Genomic DNA, 24631 nt, shown 5'->3' with positions numbered 1-24631 from the left:
CCTATACACAGTGGCAGTGATTTAGACGAAACTTGGTACACAGATAGTTTGTTTCTTGGATTAACACATTGGATCTTTTGTACCGATTTTATGATCCCGTGGGATCATTTTCGATTTAGAAGGAATAAGAATAACAAAGAGGGTAACAGTACTAAGACTAAAATTGCTATTTAAACGTAAAGCCGTTAAAATATCTACCAACATAAATTTATTAATATCATAATCAGCTATTAAGAAGCAAAATTAAGAAGGCAAATATACAAGTATGACTGTTTAAGGATCTATTAGCGTAGATACGCCTTAAACATAACTTTTATTTCGTAATAACTAAACGCGTAATCAACAAGTTGACATTTGGATTTGACTTTTGACATTAAAAAGTAAACAAAAACAAAGGCCGATTAGCCGAATGAAAAGTGCGACTTGGACTTCCGGTTTGTGTTTGTTGATTAACACATGTGGAGTTTCTTCTCATAAGCTTTTGGGCAGTAGAAGTTCGTTTTTCCGATTGTTTTTTGGTTGCATTTTATTTATCTGTGTGTGTCCTTTGTGTTTTGTGTTTGTGAGCGTCAAATTTTCCGGTAAGTACACAGTGCTACCTTGTTTTATGCGGCAGCCGCCGCGCGATCATGGACGCTGACGACCGGCCTCCGGGCCGTCCGCCAGACCCCAATGATCCCCCAGTGCATGGATCCAACCCCCAAACCGACCCCAATCCGCAATCAAAAGATTTATTTGAATACACTCCGGTGGTAACAGCTCCTTTGGCGTCTTTCGAAGCTATGGAGACTCAAACTTCCCTACCGAAGCGCAAACGACCAATTGAGGACAAGGAAAAGGACGTGTGTAACGATGACACAATAACACCTTCATCAAAACGGGACAGAATTTCCGCTCCGTCCTTAATAGCTAGGTCCAAATACACTGACACTGACGTTGCCCCGTTTATTGTATTTGTTTCGTACGCAGACGTGGACCCTAAGGCGGGTTCGACCATGCATCCAGTGAGATTTGGTCAGTTACTGTTGAGGAATAAGGTCAAAACATCACAGAGGATGGAATTAAAAAGATTGGTAGAAACCGTATCTCGGTAGAGTTTAAAGCCCCCAGGGACGCCAATGTTTTCATGGAAAGCTCTTTCTTAAAAGAAAAAGGCTACTCAACATTAATCCCTACCTTTAATTTCACGCGTATGGGTGTTGTAAAGGGTGTCCCAGCAGACTGGTCTGACTTGGAATGCTCCGATAATTTAAGATCCCCTTCAGGCTGTGGTCAGATTTTAAAAATTAGGCGATTGAATAGAAAAGTTTCAAATGATGGTAAATCGGAATGGCTGCCCACTTCTTCAGTGGTCTTAACGTTTGACGGTAGGGTTCTTCCTGAACGTGTTTTTTGCTGTCATAACTCCCTTCTGGTAGAGCTATACAATTTTCCCACCATTCAATGCTTTGGATGTTGTAGGTTTGGGCACACCAAGACCCAATGTAGGTCTAAGCCACGGTGCTTCCGCTGTGGTGGAGATCACTTTGGGGAGGGGTGTACGTCGGAGGAGCCAATTTGCTTATTTTGCGAAGGGCCCCATCTGGCCACCAGCCGGCAGTGTCCAGAGTACCATAGGCAGAGGAACATTAAAACCTGCATGTCTGAAAAGAATCTGTCCTACTCTGAGGCAGCAAAGTTATTCCCCCCAGTCCGTAAGTCCTTTGCTGATGTTGTGGCATCAGCGCCCTCTGCTCCACACACCCTCATCCCATCCCAAGTAGCTCGTCCTTCCCACTCTCGCCAACCTACCTCCACATCATACAGGAAGACTGTATTCCTTCCGCCAAAATCCCATGCCCCTCTTTCCCCAGGTTACGATCGACAGGCTCATCAAAACATCCTGAACAGTTTTACCATTCCCCAACCCGCGAACGGATGTGGGCTCCCTACCAACCCTACATCTACCGAAAATGTTTCGGCTATTGAGCAGATAGTGATGTTGCTCACAACTATTCTTTCTTCCTATCCCTTACCAGACCACGTTGCCAAAAACATTGTTAACCTACTATCCCCCCGTCACATTCCATCTCCTCCAGTGGAACGCCAGGAGTGTCCTCCCGAAAAAACATGAGGTCACTCACCTAATCAACTTGCACCAACCAGCAATCTTTGCAATTGCAGAGACGTGGCTAACCCCACGCCTCCATTTTAATATCCCCAGGTATAGCGTGCTCCGGGATGACCGTCCTGACGGTTATGGCGGAGCCGCTATACTTGTAAATAATTCCCTCTCCTTCTCCCCTCTTCCACTTCCCCCCCATGGCGATGAAGTTAGTGTTGTAGGTGTAAACCTACTCGGCATTAATTTTATTTCTATATATATCCCCTCCCCAAATCCCGTATGCTTCCAATATATAAAAAATATCTGTGCTGTCCAAACCCCAACCATAATTCTGGGTGATTTTAACTGTCACCACCTCCTATGGGGATCCGACTACTGTGATGGCCCGGGGTTGGACCTTGTTGATTTAATCGACGAGGTCGGGCTCTGTGTCGTCAACGGCGGTTTGGAAACCCGTCTCCCCAGACCCGGCCAAAGTAGAAGTTGTGTGGACCTCACTGTCTGCTCGACCAGTCTGACGGGCCAATTGGATTGGCAACGCCTTAACCACACCCATGGTAGTGATCACTATCCCATCCGCACCACCCTTATTAATAGATCACTACCCCAGTAGAGACAATCCTCCCCTCCTAAAATACAAGCTTCCGGGCGCCAACTGGGACTTGTATTCCCAATACCTTGATTCCCTAGTCCTCTCTATGCCGGAAGTTTCTCCCAGACAATCTCGATACCTGCATAGAGCGATTTTCTGGTGCTGTCTCGTTGGCCGCTGAACATAGTATCCCGCTTAAGAACTCGGCTTCCGGGAAGCTTTCATCCCCGCCTTGGTGGGACCGCGAGTGTTCTGCCATGGTCAAAGCCCGGAGGGAAGCCGAGTCCAGATACGTCGGGTCTATGTCAGTGACCAACCTGATGGAGTATAATCGGATCCTTGCTAGATCCAGGCGTCTCTTCAAAAGGAAGAAATATGAGGGTTGGAAAAATTTCTGTGCTTCCTTGTCTCCTTCATCCCCAGCCTCAGTCATTTGGAAAAAGTTTAAGGGATACAGCCGAGGCTGTTCATCCCAAAGTCCTTCTTCAATTCCACTTGACCTTGCGAACTCCTTCCTCTGTAAACTAGCCCCTCCTTATGTTCCTCTTAATGAGGAATGTCCTTCTCCCCTTGTTTCATCCCCCTCCTCCAACGACCCCTTGGACCTGCCATTTTCTCTACGTGAGTTGGAGTCAGTGCTCAACCACGTCCATGACTCGGCCCCTGGGATTGATGGCTTCCCCTATTCCTTTTACAAGAGGTCTGGAGATCGTTGTCGCCAGTACCTCCTATCCCTAATAAACTCCTGCTTCACTCTGTCCCATATCCCAGAAAGCTGGAAAACCCAGCTTATCATCCCGATCCTGAAGCCAGGAAAAACTCCCGACAGCGTTAGTCATTACCGTCCGATTGCTCTCTCACCCGTCATTGGCAAAATCTTGGAGCACCTCATCAAAATCGGCTAGAGTGGTTTGTGGAGAGCCGCAATCTTCTAGCCGAGTCTCAATTTGGATTCCGAAAGGCAGTCAGCACCATGGATAACATTGGCGTTCTTGTCACGGATACGCGGATCGCATTTTCCAAAAACGAGTCCGTTTTGGCGGTCTTCCTTGACATTTCAGCTGCATATGACAATGTTCTTCTTTCCGTGCTCAGTAGTAAATTACGACAGCTGAGTATCCCGGCTAAGATGCGACAATGCATTTGTAACTTGTTCTTGGAACGTTATGTCAAGCTCCACATTCCCGGTGTAGATTCAGAATCTAGAACCCTTTGGAGAGGTCTCCCTCAAGGTTCGGTCCTTAGTCCTCTTCTATACAATATTTATACTTCTGACCTCCATAGATCCCTCAATAGTGACTGCCGAATCCTGCAGTATGCGGACGACCTTTGTCTTTATCTACCGAAAGCGTCGATAGAACAGGCTTCGGTGTCCATGCAGGTATCTCTCGACTCCTTAAACCACTGGCTTATTTCTCACGGTCTCACTTTGTCTGCCTCTAAAAGCTCAGTGGTTATCTTTACTCGGAAAAGAGTTATCCCGGATGTTCACCTTGAAATTGAAGGCTCCCCTATTAACTTAGAGGATCGCGTGAAATTCCTGGGTGTCATCCTGGATTCTAAATTATCTGGTGCCTCCCATGTTGGCTATGTCGTTAACAAATGTGAGAAGAAGCTTAATTTGTTGCGTGCTCTTGCAGGCGTTTGGTGGGGCGCTCATCCGTTCACATTAAAACTCATTTACAATGCCACAATAAGGAGCCTGTTGGACTATGCTAGTTTTTGGCTGGAACCGTGCAGCAAAGTTGCACTGGCCAAGCTAGACATCGTCCAGTCCAAGGCCCTCCGCATTGTATTGGGTTGTATGAGGTCTACACCGATTAACGCGTTGCAGGTTGAGAGTGGCGACCCTCCTCTTCTCCTACGCAGGCAATACCTTGCTGACAAATTTGTTTACAAGATATTCTTTAATTCCAACCACAAGATATTGCCGCGACTGTCCATTTTGGATAATTTGTTTAGACAGTGCCCATATTGGAGGCATAAAGTCCCCCCATTAGTCTTAAACTCCTTTCGGAAAATTCGTATGGTTGGAGAGTGTGCCCCAATTCGCCAGTGTAGTAAATTACCTGTTTTTGCCTCCCCATACAACGTCATACATTTTGTCCCGAATTTCATCCCTACATTGGTCTCAGTAAAGAAACCATCCAAGCGAACGTTTGCTTCTCCCAGTTCGCTAATAATAAGTGGCCGGAACATTTTTGGTTCTTTACAGACGCTGCAAAATTTAGCCCAGATGGCAAAACCGGTGTTGCCGTCTATATTTCAAAGTATCAAACATTTCTCCAATTCCAATGCCCTCCAGAGACGTCTGTGTTCACTGGAGAGTGTATTGGCATCCTAGAGGCATGCTCATATATCTCTTCCCACAGTAATATCACAAAGGCAGTTATTTTCTCTGACTCCAGAAGTGCCCTGGAAGCTATTACCAAAAATTCTTTAAAGGATAAACTTCGTAGTCCAGTCATCATTCAAATTAAAATTATTTTGCATCTTCTCTCCAGTAAGGATATAGAGGTGATACTTGTATGGATACCAGGCCACATGGGCATCGCAGGAAATGAGTGTGCGGATACAGCTGCTAAAGCAGCTGTCTCCAGCAGCTTAGCCGACAAGTCGCATTATCGAGTCGAAACCTATGACTTGATCCATAAGGCCAAAGTAGACCTCTTCAAAACCTGGCAGTCTTACTGGGCCGAGTCCAGTAAGACCAAGGGTGGAGCTTTCGCAGCAATACAACCCTCTATCCCCTCCAAACCTTGGTTCTATAAATTCAAAAAGGTCCCAAAGTGGGTTACGTCAGTAATATGCCGTATCCGCATTGGTCATTGCTGTACTCCAATCTTCCTTCACAAAATTCGAGTCCGTGACAACCCCCTTTGCGAGTGTGGTCTAGAGGAGGGCTCCCTAGATCACATTTTCCTCAACTGCCCCCGTAACAACGGCTTTAATATGGATCAAGTCATAAGTAATTTACAAATTCAGCACCCAGTTAATGTCCGTCATCTCCTTTCCTTTTTTCCTAATCCCCAAATTATATGTGCATTTATTAAATTTATAATAATTAACAAAATAAGGTTGTAAGTATGTTATATGTAGTGTATATGTGTGTACATAATCTATATAATAAGTATTATTATTCACTAACACCTATATTTGTGTTGTTCCAGGTAGCCAACAAAATATTGAAGGAAACGGTTTTAGTTAATGCCTTTTAGATACCCATGTGCAATCACTACACGACGCTGGCAGAAATTGTTGTAAAGAACAGCAGATTGCCATAAAACAAAAAAAAAAAAAAAAAAAAAAAAAGTGCGACTTGTGTGATTAAGGATAAATTATGTAGGCAATGAGTTATAGTAAAAGAAAATATTTAAAAATAGGGTTTTATGTTTCAGTTTTGAGAGGCGACCTTTGTAGTGTTATAATATACAACATGAACAAAACTATCTGAAACCTAGTAAAAAAAATAGAAGTTGCGTAGTTTTGAAGTAATAAAAATGGTTTGGAGACATAAGTATTGGATTAAAGGATTGTGTAACTATAACGCAGCTGCTGAAGCTAAGCGCTAGATTCGATCGCACATGTCATGACAATTTCTAAATATAGTTCTGATATAGGTATTTTCAAGTGCAAGAACGTCAGTTGATAACTTCTGAGTCGTGCGATCACTGAGTACTTACGATATAATGTAGAAAAGCAAAGATTCAAGAAGAAGTATATAGCTAAATTGGCTGATTAACTATTCCTGTGTGTTCTAAAATCAAATAGTGAAAAAAAAAATGTTGGAAGAAGTGCCCTTATGTAAAAAATGTTGCGTTTGCATACCGCTGCGATATGGTTTGCTGACATGGGTATATATAAAACTGGTGAGTAGTAGATGAAGTAAATAATTAAATGAATATGATAAAATTGTGTTCCATTCCGTGTTAAAAATAGCATATGAGCATCAATTGAACAGCATTATCACACTATTTGTGTTTAAAAAAAGTATATCGTCACGCCTATGTAAATCGACTTTCATGGAATTGTGAAATCTATTATTCTAGACTTTTTAGGTCAAGGCTTTGCCACCATGCCCCAGTAAATTAAAAATATAGCATAGGTTTGTCACAAACTATAAACAAGTATGATTTCCAAAGAACACCTTGTTTTTTTCTGTCAACAAATATAAGAAACCCAATACAAAACAATAACAGAAATGAAAAAAAAAAACATTAGTAATTATTTTACAAAACATCCTTATCACTAGCAATTCAGTATCGCACTAATATTTATAAAAATAAGAGATTGTATGCATGAAAACAAAAATGACGTACTAACAAGCTAATTAATGGTACAAAGGTAGCATTTTTTTTTTTTACATTGCGGGACAAATACTTTTTTTTTTTTTTGTTCAGCCATTACTTTCCCACTGCACGGCAAAGGCCTCCCTTAGATTCTTCCACTCTGTCCGGTCGATTGCTTTTGCCATCCACTGTTTGTGGTACGCATCCAGTTCGTCGCGCCATCTCATTCGAGGCCGTCCTCGTCGCCGTTTTATGTTTGATGGGACCAGAGGGTACAGACTTTGGCCCAGGAGTTATCGGGCAAGCGACAAACGTGGCCGGCCCATTCCCATTTTAAATGGGCAGCTTTCAGACCAACATCAGAGATTTGTGATTTTACCCAAAAAAAACTCTGTTAAGAAAATGAAGAAAAATCCTTAATTGATTTAAAACCTTTTCATTTTCAAATTGTGCCAACTAGTGCTCAAATGCCCTTATTAATATTTTCTTACTGACTATATTATAAAGATATTTGTATAAAGGTAATGCCCATATGACTGGGTATTGTAGCACAATTATTTGTCCAGCAGTAGACCTTATGGCTGAGTTAATTGATTTAATGAAATCATTATGGTGTGTAGTCACATGCATTTTATAAATGCATAGAGTATTTATTGAATATAGCGGATTTATTATTCCTGATTTTATTAATTTAATAAACCTTAAATAACCCACTGCGGGGCTCAAATCTCCCTTAACGTTTCTCTCCCACTTGCCCTTCAAATCTATTAAAATAGTTCATGCCACTGTAGCCAAAGGTATAATTCTTTTTAAACAAACCTCTTTTGTTTCAGATTATTACAATTTTCATATTCTTAACACTGGTGTTAAGTTTATATGAAATGAATGGTTTCTGCTATGGCTGTACACTTTTTCTTATCTTTTTTGTAATTATATTAATATTTGTACTCACAGATATTATATTAGACATTGTATTTATTGTAGGAGGTCATTTGGTGAGTATTTTTAATAATTTTTATATATTTACATGATTTTGTTGATGATCTTGCAACTATGGCATTTTAAAAATATATTAACATCATCATCGGCCTAGCCTTTTCCCAACTATGTTGGGGTCGGCTACCAGTCCAACCGGTTTCAGCTGAGTACCTGTGTTTTACAAGGAGCGACTGCCTATCTGACCTCCTCAACCCAGTTACCTAGGCAACACAACACCCATTGGTTAGACTGGCTGTCAGACTTTTTCAAGCTTCTGACTACCTGTAACGACTGTCAAAGATGTAGGAATAACAGCCAAATATATTAACAGTACTTTAAAAAAATCATTAATAAGTCCCTAGGTTGTGGTTTACCCATGTGAAAACTCACCCATAATTTATTTTATCAACACGAAATTTAAACAACTATAAACCAGTTGTTTCAATTATAATCAAACTATTTAAGTGCACAAACATCAGTTTTTTTTTTGTTTTGGATGTAGTGCAAACAAATCAGATAGGTACATTAAACAACATAATATATTTTTGTTGATGTACTAAAAACAATATCTACAAAAATAAGAATATTCAGTATTATTTGTTTTGGACCATTACTATTAATCCGGAACCCTAACAACCCTAACGTCACCCTAAGGTGACGCTCTCTGTCAGTCTGTCCGTCCGTGTGTCCCAGTTTGTATCTCATAAACGGTAAAAGACGGGCAGTTGTTTACAGATGATTTATTTCGAATTGACGCTATAAAAAAAAATGAAAAAGAAAATCGAAGTTAAGCAATGATTAGAAAAATCAAAAATGTTATTGGTCACAAATTAAAATAATTGTCAACCAATCGATTTGTTTATCTTTAGCGTAATTGTGGGAAACCCTTAGTGTTGTGAATGCGACTCGCACTTAAACGGTTTAATTATTTTGTCATAATTAAGTTGTTTACAAACAATATTTTCGTTAGATATTAACAATAATATTTATGTTATTTTAATGTTTATCTCTTGAATAGGATAATTCCGGGAAGTACCTACCTTTTATATATACAAATTACAAAAAAATAATGTTTGTACTGTTGGCACTTTACAAATGAAAGACTGTAACAAGATTTTTTTTAAAAAAGATCAAGTTTATAAGATACAGCCTGGCGGCAAACAGATTCCAATTTCACCATTACTTTATGATAACTCAAAAACCTTTTGCCCTCCAAGCAGCGGCAAAGTTAAAAACAAAATAATTCTTACTGATTTCTAATATTTTCTTTTCTTTCAGAAAAACGTGAGGCTGTTAACATTGTTCTACCGCTACTCCTTCGTCCTGGCGGTTGTGACAATAATGCTAGCTGTATTATCTTTACTAGTCTTCCTACTTCCCGTCAAAGTTCCAGGCCTTTTATTTTCCATAAATCTAGCAATTTATTCAATCGCGTTATGTAAGTATACTTTTATATTTTTAAACTTGCAACACTTGTAATTAATTTTACCGGGACGACCCCAGTGTCTGTGCCTTTTGTCCTGCGGGTTAAATCCCCCTATAGAAAGAATTTATGTGCTCCATGTGTGATGTCATCGCAGGAGATGCTTGTATAACCCACGCGAAACGGTATTGAAATCTTTTGAAACCCTTGGGGTGGGAGTGTGTTTTTTTATGACAAGAAAGAAAAAAAAACATTAGTAGCACGTCTGCACCAGAAAAGCGGCCATCATGCAGGAATGGCAGCGTATTGTTAGGCGAGCCACTAACAGCTGAAATGACGACCACGACCACTCTGCCAAGAGTGCAACGACTAAGAAGAAGAAGAACTATAACTAATAGTCTTTTTTATAGTTGATTTTGTGTTCGTCTTAAAAGTGACTAGAAAAGGATTATTTCACAATTGAAATAAAAATTTGAAAAAAGAATGAAAATCTTTTAACAATACCTATTCAAAAATATCTTCATCTCAGCCTATAGCAGTCCACTGCTGGACATAGGCCTCTTCATAAGTTCTCCAGCGCGACCGGTTCATTGCCGACTGCATCCAAAGAGCCCCAGCGGTTTTCACCAGGTCCATTTGGCAGGTGGCCGTCCCACGCTGCGCTTGGTGGTACGTGGTCTCCACTTCAGAACTTTTCTGCCCCATCGGCCGTCTGATCTTCGCGCTATGTAGCCCGCCCATTGCCACTTCAGCTTGCTAATCCTACGGGCTATATCGGCGACTTTCGTTCGTCTACGGATCTCCACATTTCTGATTTGATCCCGCAAAATATATATGTTATTAAATAATCCTTGTTCCAGGTATACAAATATACTTCATTCTTCTTCTAAGGAGTGAGATTATTAAGCTTAGGAGCAACTGCTCGTACAGATACGTGAAGAACGCTCCTGGATCAGAGGGCAGCGTACACAAAGAAGAAATAGACGGCTTGAAGGAAAATGAACATGTTTATGAGAATGAAATGAGTTGATTACTGCCTCCCTTTAATGACTACCGGCGATGCGCGAAATGTCGTACAAATTGTAATACATTACGGGGTGACGCGGCAACAGCATCTGAAGTGACTGAACATTGACATCAATGTACCGAATGTTCATGCTATTACTCGCATCGTCTGAAACGACTTTAAGATCGCAGTTGTGGAAGAGAGACGTCGTGTAGTGTCGTCTCGCTTTCACCAATGTTGTGTAAGAGATAAAGATAGGCCTCGTAAGACAACAGCGACACAAAATTGGAAAATTCAAAATGTTCACTACCATTTTAACATGTCAAAAAATGTGACGGATATACAATTGAAAAGCTCTTTATTTTATCAACATTTACGTTGTCGCTCCCGTATAGGCCTTGTTAGCCATAAAAGCAAGTACAAAAAAAAACTAACATGGCTGCTGTTTAAATCATCTGTCTTAAATGTTAGAGGCCACTGATAATGATTGGTAAATACTTCCCTAATACTGAAAAATAATAAGCTTTTAAGTGTAAATATAAGCATTAAGTGGAATGTCTAACAAGAACTTTATGTAACTAGATATAAAGCTCTAATTACAGTAACACGCTTTTGGTTGGAAGCGGTTAAGGTGTGAAAACAATGAGATTATTATGGAACATAGCTAATTGTGAGTTTGTGATACTAATAACTTACTTTTATACTATAATGACACAAAATATTTGTATTTTTACTTATTATATAACAAGATCAATACCAAAAATATTAAGACTGTCTACTTTCACTGATAAAATCATTTTTAAATCATAAGTCATGACAAAAATAAAATTATTCTAATATATAGGTGATAAATATAGCTTTGTACTAATATATACATAAAAAAAAGGTTTTATATTTTTCAAATATATTTGTTTTGTTTTATCTGACTATTTTTCTTGTGTTTTTACAAATACCTTTTACATGTTCATGACACTGGTATCAAGTGTTAATTTTGATTACATGTAGGTATATTGCTAATTACCAATCCTATCGCCGCATGCGTGTATCTTGAATACTAAATTCTACAGTTACCATACTGTTTAATAATCCAAAAATTGTTTATACGTAGAAATTCACTAGAAATAATTTATATAGTACTAGCTTTTCGCCCACGGCTTATATAGCGATTCCAAAAGAACTCTTCAAAAGTCCGGGATAAAAACCATCCTATGTTCTTTCTCAACGTCAACTTTATCTCTGTACCAAATTTCATTAAAATCGGTTCTGTGGTTTAGCCGTTTAAGCGTAACACAGAGACAGACAGAGTTACTTTCGCATTTATAATATTAGTAGAGATATATGTATACCTATATAGTAGGGATAGTAGGGATTACAACGCTTGCAGGGTAGCTATTAGCTAGTTACTTATAACATTTAAGACCCGATTTTTCAATCGTCAGATAACTTTTATCTGAGGAATAAATATGACCGTTTGACATATTTTCTACACAAAAGCTGTCAAAACGTCAAACATATTCGTCTAATAAAAGTTATCTGGCGATTGAAAAATCTTCCCTAAGTCACGTAAAATCGTTGCAAAACATATTACGCCGCATTTACCCAGCAATATGGAAATTCATTTGAGCTAGAATTTTTATTGATAAGAATGTTGTTACCCGGTCAGTGTTAACCCAATGCCTGTTTATCTTTAAAATAAGTAATTAGTATCACAGAAGTTGTAAAGGTTAAATCGATGAAGTTAAATGAACAACAAGGGAGCACGGCAGCGTGTATCGCCAAGTTCAAATGATTCCAGCAATATTAAATGTATAAACGTGGTAAAATTGAACGTCAAATATAACATCTAAATGAAAGAAAATTCTGAACTGGACATAAAGTTTTGGGAGATCCACTAATACAATAAAGAACCAATTAAATAACACAAGACCTCGTGAAATTTGGTAATTACGTGATTTCTTTAAAGTCCTTAGACGGAGGCGAATAATCTCTGACGGACTGAGAAATCACTATAATTTTAGTTGTGCAAGGCCTCTTCCAGAACTGTAAGTAATAATGTTGCTCGGAGAAGAAGCGACCGGTCACAATTAATCGCAGTTTACAATGTGAGTCCCAAGTTACAGAATATACTTGCAAACTCAACTTTACCAGATACCCTGTACAATACATTGACAGGATAGAAAGCAACCGTTTGTAGTGGATGTCCAGGAGATGGAATAATTACCACATTTAAAGCGACTGACAGGTTAGTTTTGATATATTATTATGGTCAAGAAGGAAGTGAGTGGACATTACAGCTAATAGATATACTCGTAATATATGTACATATATTGAGGTGAAGAGTTTGTTTGTTTGTTTGAACGCGCTAATCTCAGAAACTAGTCTTTGTGTTGTTATGTTGCATTTTTGTGTTGAATAGACCATTAATCGAGGAAGGTTTTAGGCTATATACCATCACGTTGTGACTAATAGCAGCGAAGATACAATGGAACATGTGGAAAAAACAGGGCAGGTATAAATCATAACTTATATCTTCTAACCACGCGGACGAAGTCGCTAGCAACAGCTTATTGAGGACAAAGAAGAATGCAATACGTAAAGTTAATAAACTATTTATTGGTATCTCTTCTCTACCAGTTCCCATACTGATTCTGTAATTATTGTTGACATAGGTTTTTCCAAAATTTACGGGAACTTGGCTCTCGATTCATATTTAAAGCTCTGAGTACAACATTACTTATCAGTATAAGTTATACGTTCGCAGAGAATAAAAGACATAATAACAACGCGCTATCTGTTAAGACAGTGTTTATAAACACAGAACATTTAAATTATTTGAATGTGATATTTAGTATTTTGTGTCTTTGAGTGCTTGAGACTTGGATTGTTATTTAAGATGTAAGTACTTACTATCCATAATAGCTATCATAAATTTGGGTGAATAGAGAGAAAACTGTTTGTAACGTTTTAAATATACTTCTTTTTATTTAATTTTATGTCGTAACACGAGCAAGACTTAAATTAACTGTGTTCCTGTCCACCCTAAGTGCCCCAATAAAAAATGTCTGCAGCTAAAAGTGTCCCAATAAAAAATGTCTACAGTTTTCAAATGTCTCCAATTTAAATCAAAACCATTTAACTAGTTTCTCATACAACCTATTTGAACAGATTTTGGACATATTTCAATAATCTTTTCCCTTCATAGACCTGAACATCTCTCTGAACATAACCATCAGGCTGATAATAATTTGAATCCATATGAGCTTTCTTGAAGAGAACTTAGAGAACTCTTCATTCCAGTGAACTAGAACTAGTGCAACTCCTCAAGAAACTTGCATAAAACACAATTGTCACAGTCTTAATTTTTTTTAGAAGTCAAAATGCGTGCTGAACTGCCCGAATTCAAAAGATGCTGTTGCTGTTTCCCACTTCGATATGGTCTTATGACATGGGGATATTTGAAACTGGTATGAAAGTTGTCAATTTGCAACCGAAGCTGCAACGATAGTTTACTTGATTGCACGGATAGCAGAGTGGTTGAGGTAACCATTGCCGAACACACTGAGCACGACGTGTCGCAGGATCGATCCCTGCGTGTGTCGAGTTATTGTGTGATCTACGAATGCTTGGCCTGAGTCTGGGTGACTATCTGTAAAAAACTTGTAGAGACTATCAAGAGGAATGTAGAGAAAAAATTTATTGACATTTTAGAATATCATTCAGCCAAATTAGTTCATACGGCCGAAAATAAGTTAAAATCCTTGTTTTTGTTCCAGATTTCATCCTGCTTATTATTGATAACGTTTACATACGCTCTGTATTTCACAATATGTCGTGTGTTAACTGTCCCTGGCGCTATCTATTACTATGAAGAGATTACAATATATTGCATATTCATCGCGATATTGACGCTAGACGCAACTTTTACTACAGTCTTCGTAGTTGGCGGTCACCAGGTATTATCAACCGTCTTCCAAAAGGGGGTGGTTCTCAATTCATCTGTATTTTGTTTTATGTTTATTACTTCGGACTAGATAAACCATTTTGTTAAATCTTTTTTCATTTAACGTAAAGTAGCTTTCATATTCATATTTTTTATTGCATTTCCACAATGTTTTTTACATAAAGATCTTAAATTTAGGGTTGGACATACATTATGGACCCGGTTAGGGCATAGCAAAATATCTATATCTAAGTTATTAAATCTAAACACTTATGACAGTATACATTATATAACATATTAACTTATAAGTCTACATAACTTTTAAATATTTAAAACTCTAACACAGAAAACCAAAATTAAACCTATTTTAATATTGAAATAAAATGTGTATACATTAATATGTTTTAACATTTTTATTTGTCATTTAGAGAATCATTTACGCTGTAATAAGTTTTTTTACTAAATATTTACGCAGTTCATTCTTAAATTTATTTTCAAATTCTATTTCTTTTATTTCGTTTGGTATTTTATTATATATTTTAACACACATTGCAAATGGACCAGAGTGCTGTCTGTTTCTATTTTTCTTTCAAGTTCTTTATACTATCACTTTATGGGATGCCCTCAGAAAGCATGTAGAGTATTTATTGATTGAAAATGTCTTGTTTTAGAAAAGCCCCAAGCTACTGCGTGTGTACTACATCTACGGGATGGTAGTCTTGGTGCTGTTACTCATCATGTTATCAATCATGACGCTACCGTTCTTCTTCTTCGAAGACAGTTACACCTCGTTTCGTATAAGGGTGCATATGATTGACGTCTGTAGTATATTCCTTGAAATAAGTAAGTATGGTGTCCCACTATTACCCAAAGTCCTATCACCTAAAAATTCTCTATTCCGCTCCACCTCAAAAACCTGGTGCTAACTGACTACAAAACATATCAAAAAAATAAGTACCTGTCTGAGAAATAAGTCAAAGAACCAAATAAAAACAGTCTTCAGAATTTCTTCAATCATTTATTAATTAAATTCCTAAGTTCTGACTATTTAATCCTCTAGCACGCCACAGTCACACAAAGCGATATCTTCGTTCTTCAAAGAATAATCTGGCTTCAAGACCTAAATCTAGACCTGTGCCTCATTGTTTTAAAATCCTCATAAGTTCCTCTCATCATCTCTTTTTGTCTGTTATCAACTTACATCTTTATAGTAGTACCTATTGTAAGTAGTGTATTGTTTTTTCCAGTGCTTCAAACATATTTCTTACTGCTTGTACGAAGTGAGATGGTGAAGCTTAACAGCAATTGCGAATTCAGATTCGTGAATAATGCCGCCCAAGCCGAATGTGTCATGACGTATCAAGAAAATAGAAACGGAAAAGTTACGGCAGAATTGAAGAAAGAGAACTATGTTTGACTGATAAGTGCTGGAGGTGACGGGGGGAGGAAGCGTGACAGCGCATTATTGTAGAGCGACGTCTCTTTTCCACAACTGCAATAATATTATTAGCTTTTGAATATGAGCTCTTTAAACAGGACTGTTACTTTTGTGGGAGGAAGATGCTACGCACAAAATGTAGAGTGCTATCTCGCCTCCGCATTATCAATAATCCTGCTTTAGAAGTTCATAGTAAAGGCAAGGAATACTTTGTTAACGTGCCTTCATGGAATCTAGATTGGTTTCAGTGAATAATCTAGATTTTTCTAAAATAAACTTTTGACTTCCATGTATGTTATGTGTTTCAAGAACTTAGTTAAATAAATTTTCTATATCCTTATTGAAATTCTAGTGTTTTTTTTCTTTTTGTAAATTGAAAGCGTCCTCATTTTCCTATGCACATTTTTTTCTATAGTTTAAAAGTATGTGAGAACTCAGTGCTAGTACCCAAAAAAAAAATAGAACAGTTAAGTTTGTATCATCCAATGTCATTTGGCTTTGATGACGTCAGTCGATAATTTTCTAGGTCAAATTGTTGGATCGCTTTATGCTCTAAATACTGTTTTATCTACTGGTGAAGTAAACTATCTAAATTAAATAATGTATAAACACAACAAACGTATAATTATTTTCTACATGAGAAGACACCTGTGCTCAGCAGCACAATTTTAGGCTGGTAGATATTATTGGTTAATACAACACAAAATAACTGGGAAGAAAGAGAATGATGAGGTAGTGAATATCATACAGTTTACAATCTGTACCTGCATAATAAAAAAGAAGCAAAATATTAAAACAAAATATAGTACACGGATTATTAATAATGTAACGGTTTACTCACGCGTATTTATCGGTGTAGCCCGACTAGTTTCCCAACCTCCGGTCTTTAATCATGAGCAGACGCGGCGGGATCGCGAGTCGAAAGTCAGTTAGATATGCTATAATGAATCATTCTCACGACAGTTACTATCAAAATGTACAGGGTATGTACGGGGCGATAAGGTGAACTTCGTTCTGGGCTAATTTGTGAATCTGAACTATCAAGAGCGCTACCAAACAAACACAAAAAAATCTTATCTTTTTCCGCACCGGGCCGTTGAAATGCTTAAATCCCCCTGGACAAAAATATTATGAGGTCTAAGTATTAGGTAATAAATATCCAATATCCACGTCAGGAGGCATCAGACTTCAGACCTTAACGCCTCCCGAATTTGGCGCCCTCTGCCGTCACCACACCGCACGCCTTCTAACGCCAACTCTGTTTCTGCAGCAACAGCAATTCTAATCAAACAGTGTAGCTTCAAATAAGTAAAACGAACTGCTCAAAGTATAATAATTTTATAGTTGTACTCCTATCACTGTATTCCTCAATAATAACGGTCGGAAAGTAGATATTCCACATATCCGTGACCTCCAATCAAAAGTATCACAAACTTTATCTGGTTAATTACCGAGAAAAATATAAATAGTTAGTTGTTCTTTTGTTTACAAGTGCTCATGTACGGATAGTTCAAGTGAACTGTGCCCTTGGTGCTGTGTGTGATAGATTGCGATTATTTGCTTACTATGGAAGCTTTAGTTAGTGTGGTAGTGTCACACAGATGAAAGCTGTATTTGTACGCCTACCTTTACGCCTACTTAACTATTCTTTAAGCCAAATGCTTTAAGAATAGTTAAACAAATAAATCTTCGTTTGTATGAAATCGTTGTTATCAAGTTGCATTTCCGAGAATTATCTGAGTAGGTATTTACTATGAGTAACTTTGATTGTTTAAAATGTTTTAGAGGTGCCGAAATAATCAATAAAGAATTCATTAAAATACCGAACTATGAGCGGAAGTTTTAATTGGATGGGTTTAGAATTTGGATATGTTTCACTTAGATATCATACAATAAATATTATTTAACATTTTACCTAATACTTACTATATTAAACGAAATAAATAAATAATATTTCTTTAACAACAAAAACATACACCGTACTAAATGAGTGGCTTATGTAGCTACATAGAGCGATCTCCTGTAAAATGTGGTTATTTAAAAGGTATCTAGAAAAGCCTCCCGGGGTTTCACAAACATTTAAGTCACATGCACAAAGAAACGCGAATGTTTGTCCTAAGTCAGACTTAAAACAAACATGCGCGGATCACACAATCGCTTGTCTGGATCGATTCCGCGACACGGTAAGGGTTTGTCGTGGTTACCACTCGGTTATCCGTGCAGGCTTTAGAAGAACTTGAAAAGAAAAGACAAGCTTCCTGGTTTAACTAGTTGGTAAGAGCCCGTAGTAAACCGCTAATGGTGGTGGGATGTAATTGTGTAAAGCAAGCCATAAATTACGGTATTACCTCTCAAAGCTCAGCGAGAGACTCAGTTTTAAATAACAAATAGTGTAGGGATCCTACTACTATTATAAAGGCGAAAGTTTGTAAGTATGGATTGTATGGATGTTTGTTACTCTTTCACGTAACAACTACTGAAAGGATTTGAATGAAACTTTACCACAATATAGCTTATACATCAGAATAACACATAGGCTACAATTTTTGAGGTTTCTAATGTGAGGTCGTAAAAAAACTCATTTTTTGCGCTTACATTGCAAACGCTGACTGAATCCTACAAGATAGATCAAAACAATGTACTACACTCTACAGTATTGTACAACTTAAAAAGGTCTACTAAAAAGTCCGTGATGGTATATGTTTATCTCTTAGGAATAACCCACAATAACCATTTTTTATCCTTTACTTTGTACGAGAAATAATGTTTTTCATATTAACAAGTTGTGTGTAACATATAATATCATCTACAAATTGCATTTGCAAGATAATTAAAAACAAATAAAATAAAATGTATCATTTATTTATTGTATATCACATGTTCATTATCTTATATTATATACAAAATATTTACAATTTAAATTATGTTAACAGTTAAAGCTAAGATGATTTAAAATTTCCGATTCATACACGGTAATCATAGGTATAAAAAGAAAACATGCAAAGTGGTTTCTTAGGTTTACGCGAATGTTAGACATTGAAATGAAACTACTTTTACGGATTTTATCGCGGTTTAATTTTAGATTTTAGTTCCCGACGTTTCGAAACCTTTGCAGGTATCATGGTCACGGGCAGACTGAGATGGCGTTCGTCTTGACGAACGAGCAACATCTTCTGTCAAGACGAACGCCATCTCAGTTTGCCCGTGCACACATGCAATATATTGCTGGATAGTCAAATCGACCTTTGACGACATGATATTAAGTATTCTTCAATGTACTTATAATAGGTATGATAACTGAAAATCTATAATACAATACCAAAAAGTTCTCTTAAACTTTAATTGCATCTGTATGTGTATGGCTCTTGAAGTAGATTGCTTATTTGGAAGAAATATGTTAACAATCCTGGATGCTTACCATCATCTGTTGAATGTTCAAGACTGATCCAGCTATATTAGTGAGATGCTCCCTATGACATAGAACATACTTCTTCCACAGCAACAGGAGTCTTAGCTTAAGAGGTGCGGTTAGCTTTAAGAGCTCAATACCGACATTAATATTGGCGACCCGAACATGGCCGACCAACTCACACATAAACGCCTTAAACAACTAGCGAAGTTCGTAATGATTTTGGCAACGAGAGGCTATACAAATATTTAGTCTCTTTGGCTAATTATTTGGGTTAATCCTAAGCCTATAGTTCTACTGGAACCACAGTAGAATCATACACTCCATTGGTTTCCACTTTCCCATCGTACACGATCTGCTGGAGCTGGTTCTCGTAGCCCTGAGGGCCTGACACCTCCATCTTCTTTAAAAGACTCCTTATCAAGATTATGAGGTAGAGTTGGATACCTAAAAATAATAATTGAACATTAATACTTCCCATTTATTATTGTTCCTATTGGAAGAACTCTAAACGGCTGGTCTCTTAAAGATCATTTGTTTCGTCTACTTTCCTTTGAAAGGAAGATTCAACTGGTTCACCAATTTGGAATCTGTGGTCGATTACAAAAGCTTCGTGCCGACAAACAAAAAAGTACGACCGCTAACATTCTTACTTACGGTAGTAAGGAAAAGGACTTTATCATGACACCAAACATCAAAATCATCTAAAACATCATTCATTAATTCTACAATAAAGATACCCTATACACATAAATGAACCGCGCAACTCTTGTTTATAGGTAATCGTGTCCAACATAAATACGTTCACACTTACATGCTCCCGCCAACATCAACGGCATAGTTTCAAACACCATGTACAACCCGAGGTGGCTGGTGGAGGCTGCCGCGAAGTCTATCAGTTGTATGAGTATGGCCGCCACTGTTGTTGTAATAGCGAAGTAGTAGTACGCTTTGACGTATTCCATTAGTTTCTGGAACAATTAAGAATATTAACTCATAGTTAAATGTTAACGAAGACCATCTGTAATTCTGGAGACTCCCAATGTTCGTATCAGTAACGTACTAAATAGGAAAAAGCCTCAATTTGGCTTGATACGCCACCGCGTATCTAAAACACAACCCTTGAAACCCTCATTTTGTGCCGGGGGCTGTTATTTCGCTGTAAATTCTATTTTTTTAAACAGAACTTTTTGATTTCCTGTCTATCCAAATGAACACCGAAAGTTTGACGAATTGACATTTACAAATTCTTTGCAGTTCTCACTGCCAAGTTCACAGTGAAGTAAATTGGTTCATTACAACGCTTCGTGACACTTATCATTTGCAATTGTTCCACATTATCAATTTACGTTCCGTGCTTTGACGTCACCGACTGTAGTAGAACTAGTAGACGCTCAAAGTTCTTTATACATCGTCTGATATGTATACGAGATCCTTACATACTAACTAGGTACTTATTATCCAAGTAGGAGTGATTGACATCTGACTACTGTAAGAAGATTTTTTTGTTTTCTTTACGAGCATTTGGGATCCACCATAGCTCTTATAGCATAATGCACAAATTCACTTGGCCTATTCTTTTGTTCCTTTTTTTGAGACATATTTTCAGACAATTCTCGAAGCAGGCGCACAGATTTTAATTAAAAATTATTCAAACTATCCCTATTTCCGTGAGCGGCCTAGGAAGCGGTGGCGAGACGATGTTAACGCTTACCGGGCGGGCTGGTCCCATGTGATCCAGTAAAGAGAATCATGGAAGGATTTGGGGCAGAAGAGGGCTAGATTAAAAAAATATATTTTTTAGTATTCCATCAAAACCTGTGGATTACTGAAATACAATTAGGATTTGAATATAACTTGTCTAATCACTAATCACTAATCACTAACTCCATTTGACATTCAAATATTTTTGCTGACTTTGTACCAGTAAAATATGTAGCCGATATTGTAGAAGAAGAAATAGTTATGTCTATCTGGATTGGTTTTCTGCAAACCGTTGTTTGTTGAGCATCATTGTCCAGTACAGTCCGAGGTCATAGTTCCGACCTCTTTCACTGGGGACGAATCGAGGTCACCTAAATATTTGACTGTGGAATCGTTAAGCTAGAACAATTTTAGGAATTGTTACTAGAAAAGAAATACTTGCAGTTATGATTTGACTAAGTCTTCTTACGGTAACCAAATGGGTACAACCCAGCGTTCGTTAAGCCGTATTCTTATTTTTTATTTCTTTGACTCCCTCTTCACTTACTCTTTGTTATGATTTCCACCCAAACTTTCTCCTTATCTATTACGCCAGACCTAGGTACTTGACTAAAACGGTTTAGCTTTTTTGTGTCCAGGAAATATCTTGTTCTCTTTCATTTCAAGAAAATTGATAAGTTCTCTTTGTTTACGTTATGAGATAGTCAATAGTCAGATAAGTAAGATAGATAACCCCGAATACTCTTAACTCCCGTTGATGTTCATGTTGAACTTAATATCAGATTATCAGTTCCTTGGAAATGTAACACACAACTTTAATGGATACTAATTAATCAATCAAGTATAAAAGATTGTCAGGTCACACATCATCATCATCATCATCTAAGCCTAATAATAAGCAGTAATATTAATACTAAATATTAATGTAGGTTTCGAAAGCAGTAAAGATTAACAAGCTTTGCGAATAGAGTAACATACGTAAGCCATCAAAGAGAAAAACAGAACGAATCTATGTAGAAACATTCGTAGTAATTTTATGGCATTTATGTCAAAATAAAATTTCTGTATAAATTGTACTGTATATACATTTCTTTTTAAAAAGAGTCACTTATACTTTCTTGCCGGTTCTTCTCCATAAGAGTGACACTTTGGAACCGTACAACTAGAGTCATCATTCTAACGTTTTGAAAGTGCCTGGAAGACATCCAACTTGTAATAAATCTTTTGAATTGAAAACAAAAAAAAATGTTGTATATATATTTACCATATGTGCTCCATACAGCAGGGCGACAGTGAAGACAAATTCTATGCAGTAGATGGCGACACACACGCCCTCTGGTATCGTAATGCCCACACTAGTGCCGTGGTATAACGCGAACATCTCGAAGCTGGAGTGGACTGCATAGCTGTAGACTCCGATCATGAACGCACTGAACACCTGGAAAATAAATGAGGTTTGTTTTTAAAGGTACAGTTTATGCGGTAAAAAAGGCTAGTGGCTAGGAAAAGGGGTTTACTGATTGGATGCATCAGAGATCAAAAGGCAAATTAGGTAAGAGACCTGTTGAAAATACCAAGAATAGCAGATGAGAAAGAGGAAATAAAGTATTGAGTATTGAGATGTGGCAGAAAACAAGAGAAAGAAATAGAAGTAAAAGGGTGGAAGGAGGTTAAAGAGACCTTTAACCCACCTTAAAACAATATTTACAAAATGCATCTAAGACTAATAGCTCTTATTCTTCTGTCAACAATATAGACACGCAGAATATTTCCATACGATAGAAAATATAGAAATAATCAGGGACTGAAAGGGGTTACGGTATAAGGTTACGCTACCGGTATAAAATAAGTGTACCTTAAAAAAATAAAAGTTAGGGTATACCGCTATTTAACCTTTATGCGATATCGGTACCGAAAAATATAGCGTTGACAGTTGCGGGACGTGGGCGAGGGGTGCGAGGCACCGAAAAGGGTGGTCAAGGCCAAGGCACGACCGTGCGCGCCGGCAACAATCCTGTTTTCTTCGTCTTTCCATCTTTTTCATACCTTTATTTAGTAACGGCTAAGTACTGCTAGCGAAATATACCTTTTTATATTGGCAGTGGCGTAGCGTGGGTGGGGCGGAGGGGGCGGCCCGCCCCGGGCGGCAGCCCGCGGGGGCGGCAAAATGTCGCCGTTGAAGCGGGTTGAGATCTGATCTATGATTCATTCATTTCATTACACAGTATAATTTTCCATTTTTATATAAAATTTTGCGCACAAAGGATTTTTTAAAATTTATTTAAAGAAAAATTGCTAAATTACTGACAGAGCTCTTTATAAGGTTTGTTTGTTTACATACGAACGGCAACATCGCATCACGCCGCGCCGCCCGCCCGCCGCGCCGGCGAGGCAACGCGCGCGAACCGAGTTGATCTGAATCTGAAATCTTTTGTTTTACGAGTCGGCCCGTGTCGATGCCTCTCTTTCGCACTCATTGAATTAGTACTACGCATTCATTTGTAGGTACTTTGTTTGTTTTAGTGCATCGTGAAGTGCCATTACGCAATCACGCATTACTCGTATGTTTGTTTTGCGAGAGTTTTGGATACGGAACGAAAGTCGTTTTGATTGTGTTTCGATCTTTTAAATACTATTGAATCTTCTAAAACTAAACATTTAGATCTTTACCCAATCTTTGAATTAGTTTTTGAAAATGAAAGAGTCAAAGAAAGCGGTGCGGAATTCCGCAAAAAAAGGGCTAAGAAAGCAGCAGATGCGAAAAAGTCTCAAGGTGCATTACTGAAATATTTCAGTTCTAGTTCTGGTTCGAAAGCCACGTTAACGTCTTCGGTGGCATCCTGCAGCAGTGGAAGTGATTCCAGTGTAAGTAGATATATGATTCCTCCATCTAGAATCGTGTGTGGCCTAGAATTACTCCAGTTATTTTAGACATTTTATTGGCTGGGTCGCTCGCAATAAATTGCAAGGTTCTTTATCTAAAGTAAAAAATCAAAATGTGTATGTATGTGCGTTTGTTTTTAGTTGTCAGCTCTATAGCCTAAGCCGCTAAACAAAATAAGATGAAATTTTGTATTGGGAATGTTTTGTAAATGTCTAGGAATATTTTCTTTGTTTTTTGATCACTTGATTATTTATGGTAGGTAACATAATTTTTCATTTAGCCGCGCCGTCACCAAAACCACTTTTGTTTTGTGATAGTTAAAATACTTATTTGAAATTCTAACGTGTCTTCTAGCCAATATTCATGGAATACATAACTTATTTTACAGGCACAAGAAGAAGACGTGCCTGGCGTCGCAGTTGGAAGTAGTTCTGGTCCCACCACAGAGCAGGGTCAAGACGAAGTCGACTCACCAGATGTGCCTCAAGCATCTAGTCATAAGCCTGCAGAAAAAGTGAATGTTGCCAAAGAAGACATAATTGAAATCGTGCCTTCTGCTCCTGCCGAAGTCAAAGATGTGAATCTCGACGATGTAGGTTGCTGGCCTTCTCCTATGACCGACGAAGTCAGAACGCTTCTAGTACGTCGCGGGTCTGACTCAGTACAGCACATCGATTCCAAATTTGCCGATGTTGTTCGCTCAGGGACTTCAACGAAAGGCGGTACCCGAAAACTAACCAAAGAGTGGTTCTACAAACCATTATCTAATGGCGAAAAGGTTCTCCGAACATGGCTGGGTGTACTCGCCTCTGAAGCAGTCTTTTGTATTGTTTTTCTTGCAAGCTGTTTGGCAATTCCGGCTCG

The 24631-nt window shown here is 38.0% G+C and overlaps 3 protein-coding genes and 1 pseudogene across 5 annotated transcripts; 3 read left to right on the top strand and 1 right to left on the bottom strand.

The window, feature by feature from the left end:
* Window positions 1-406: 406 nt before the first annotated feature.
* On the top strand, window positions 407-11155 carry LOC113503710. 2 transcript variants are annotated; one of them, XM_026885779.1, is made up of 5 exons: window positions 407-581; window positions 5867-6565; window positions 7819-7980; window positions 9242-9401; window positions 10247-11155. In XM_026885779.1, exons 2-5 carry the CDS (start codon window positions 6479-6481, stop codon window positions 10414-10416), a joined length of 579 nt encoding a protein of 192 aa, XP_026741580.1. In that variant the 5' UTR covers window positions 407-581; window positions 5867-6478; the 3' UTR covers window positions 10417-11155. The 2 variants fall into 2 exon arrangements, with proteins under 2 accessions (XP_026741580.1, XP_026741581.1); XM_026885780.1 differs by having other exon boundaries at window positions 410-494.
* Window positions 11156-11891: 736 nt separating this feature from the next.
* Window positions 11892-16116, top strand: LOC113503849. Of its 2 annotated transcripts, none has more exons than XM_026885960.1 (5): window positions 11892-12634; window positions 13762-13856; window positions 14166-14345; window positions 15004-15175; window positions 15580-16116. In XM_026885960.1, the coding sequence occupies exons 2-5, from the start codon at window positions 13770-13772 to the stop codon at window positions 15747-15749; spliced, it is 609 nt and encodes a 202-aa protein (XP_026741761.1). In that variant the 5' UTR covers window positions 11892-12634; window positions 13762-13769; the 3' UTR covers window positions 15750-16116. The 2 variants fall into 2 exon arrangements, with proteins under 2 accessions (XP_026741761.1, XP_026741760.1); XM_026885959.1 differs by lacking the exon at window positions 11892-12634 and adding an exon at window positions 12892-13287.
* A 3283-nt stretch (window positions 16117-19399) lies between these two features.
* LOC113503827 lies at window positions 19400-23340 on the bottom strand. The gene is made up of 3 exons (XM_026885925.1): window positions 22148-23340; window positions 19994-20150; window positions 19400-19626 (listed from the first exon to the last, which is right to left on the bottom strand). The coding sequence occupies exons 1-3, from the start codon at window positions 22304-22306 to the stop codon at window positions 19466-19468; spliced, it is 477 nt and encodes a 158-aa protein (XP_026741726.1). The 5' UTR covers window positions 22307-23340; the 3' UTR covers window positions 19400-19465.
* Window positions 22408-24631, top strand: part of LOC113503979 — a 5190-nt pseudogene continuing 2966 nt past the window's right edge.

This window comes from Trichoplusia ni, chromosome 20 (genome assembly GCF_003590095.1).
Source record: "Trichoplusia ni isolate ovarian cell line Hi5 chromosome 20, tn1, whole genome shotgun sequence".
NCBI classification, from domain to species: Eukaryota; Metazoa; Arthropoda; class Insecta; order Lepidoptera; family Noctuidae; genus Trichoplusia; species Trichoplusia ni.
Note: the sequence above shows the minus strand (reverse complement) of the source record. Positions and strands in the feature narration are given on the sequence as shown.

Bases quoted from the DNA above. Each gene is read 5' to 3' on its own strand.
- LOC113503710 (XM_026885779.1), top strand. From the start codon at position 6,479: ATGTTGGAAGAAGTGCCCTTATGTAAAAAATGTTGCGTTTGCATACCG. The intron at 6,566-7,818 runs GTGAGTAGTAGA...CTTTTGTTTCAG, and splicing joins CATGGGTATATATAAAACTG to ATTATTACAATTTTCATATT. The intron at 9,402-10,246 runs GTAAGTATACTT...TCCTTGTTCCAG, and splicing joins AATTTATTCAATCGCGTTAT to GTATACAAATATACTTCATT.
- LOC113503849 (XM_026885960.1), top strand. From the start codon at position 13,770: ATGCGTGCTGAACTGCCCGAATTCAAAAGATGCTGTTGCTGTTTCCCA. The intron at 14,346-15,003 runs GTATTATCAACC...GTCTTGTTTTAG, and splicing joins TCGTAGTTGGCGGTCACCAG to AAAAGCCCCAAGCTACTGCG. The intron at 15,176-15,579 runs GTAAGTATGGTG...TGTTTTTTCCAG, and splicing joins TAGTATATTCCTTGAAATAA to TGCTTCAAACATATTTCTTA.
- LOC113503827 (XM_026885925.1), bottom strand. From the start codon at position 22,306: ATGATCGGAGTCTACAGCTATGCAGTCCACTCCAGCTTCGAGATGTTC. The intron at 20,151-22,147 runs GTAAATATATAT...TAATTGTTCCAG, and splicing joins TGCTGTATGGAGCACATATG to AAACTAATGGAATACGTCAA. The intron at 19,627-19,993 runs GTAAGTGTGAAC...TATTATTTTTAG, and splicing joins GTTGATGTTGGCGGGAGCAT to GTATCCAACTCTACCTCATA.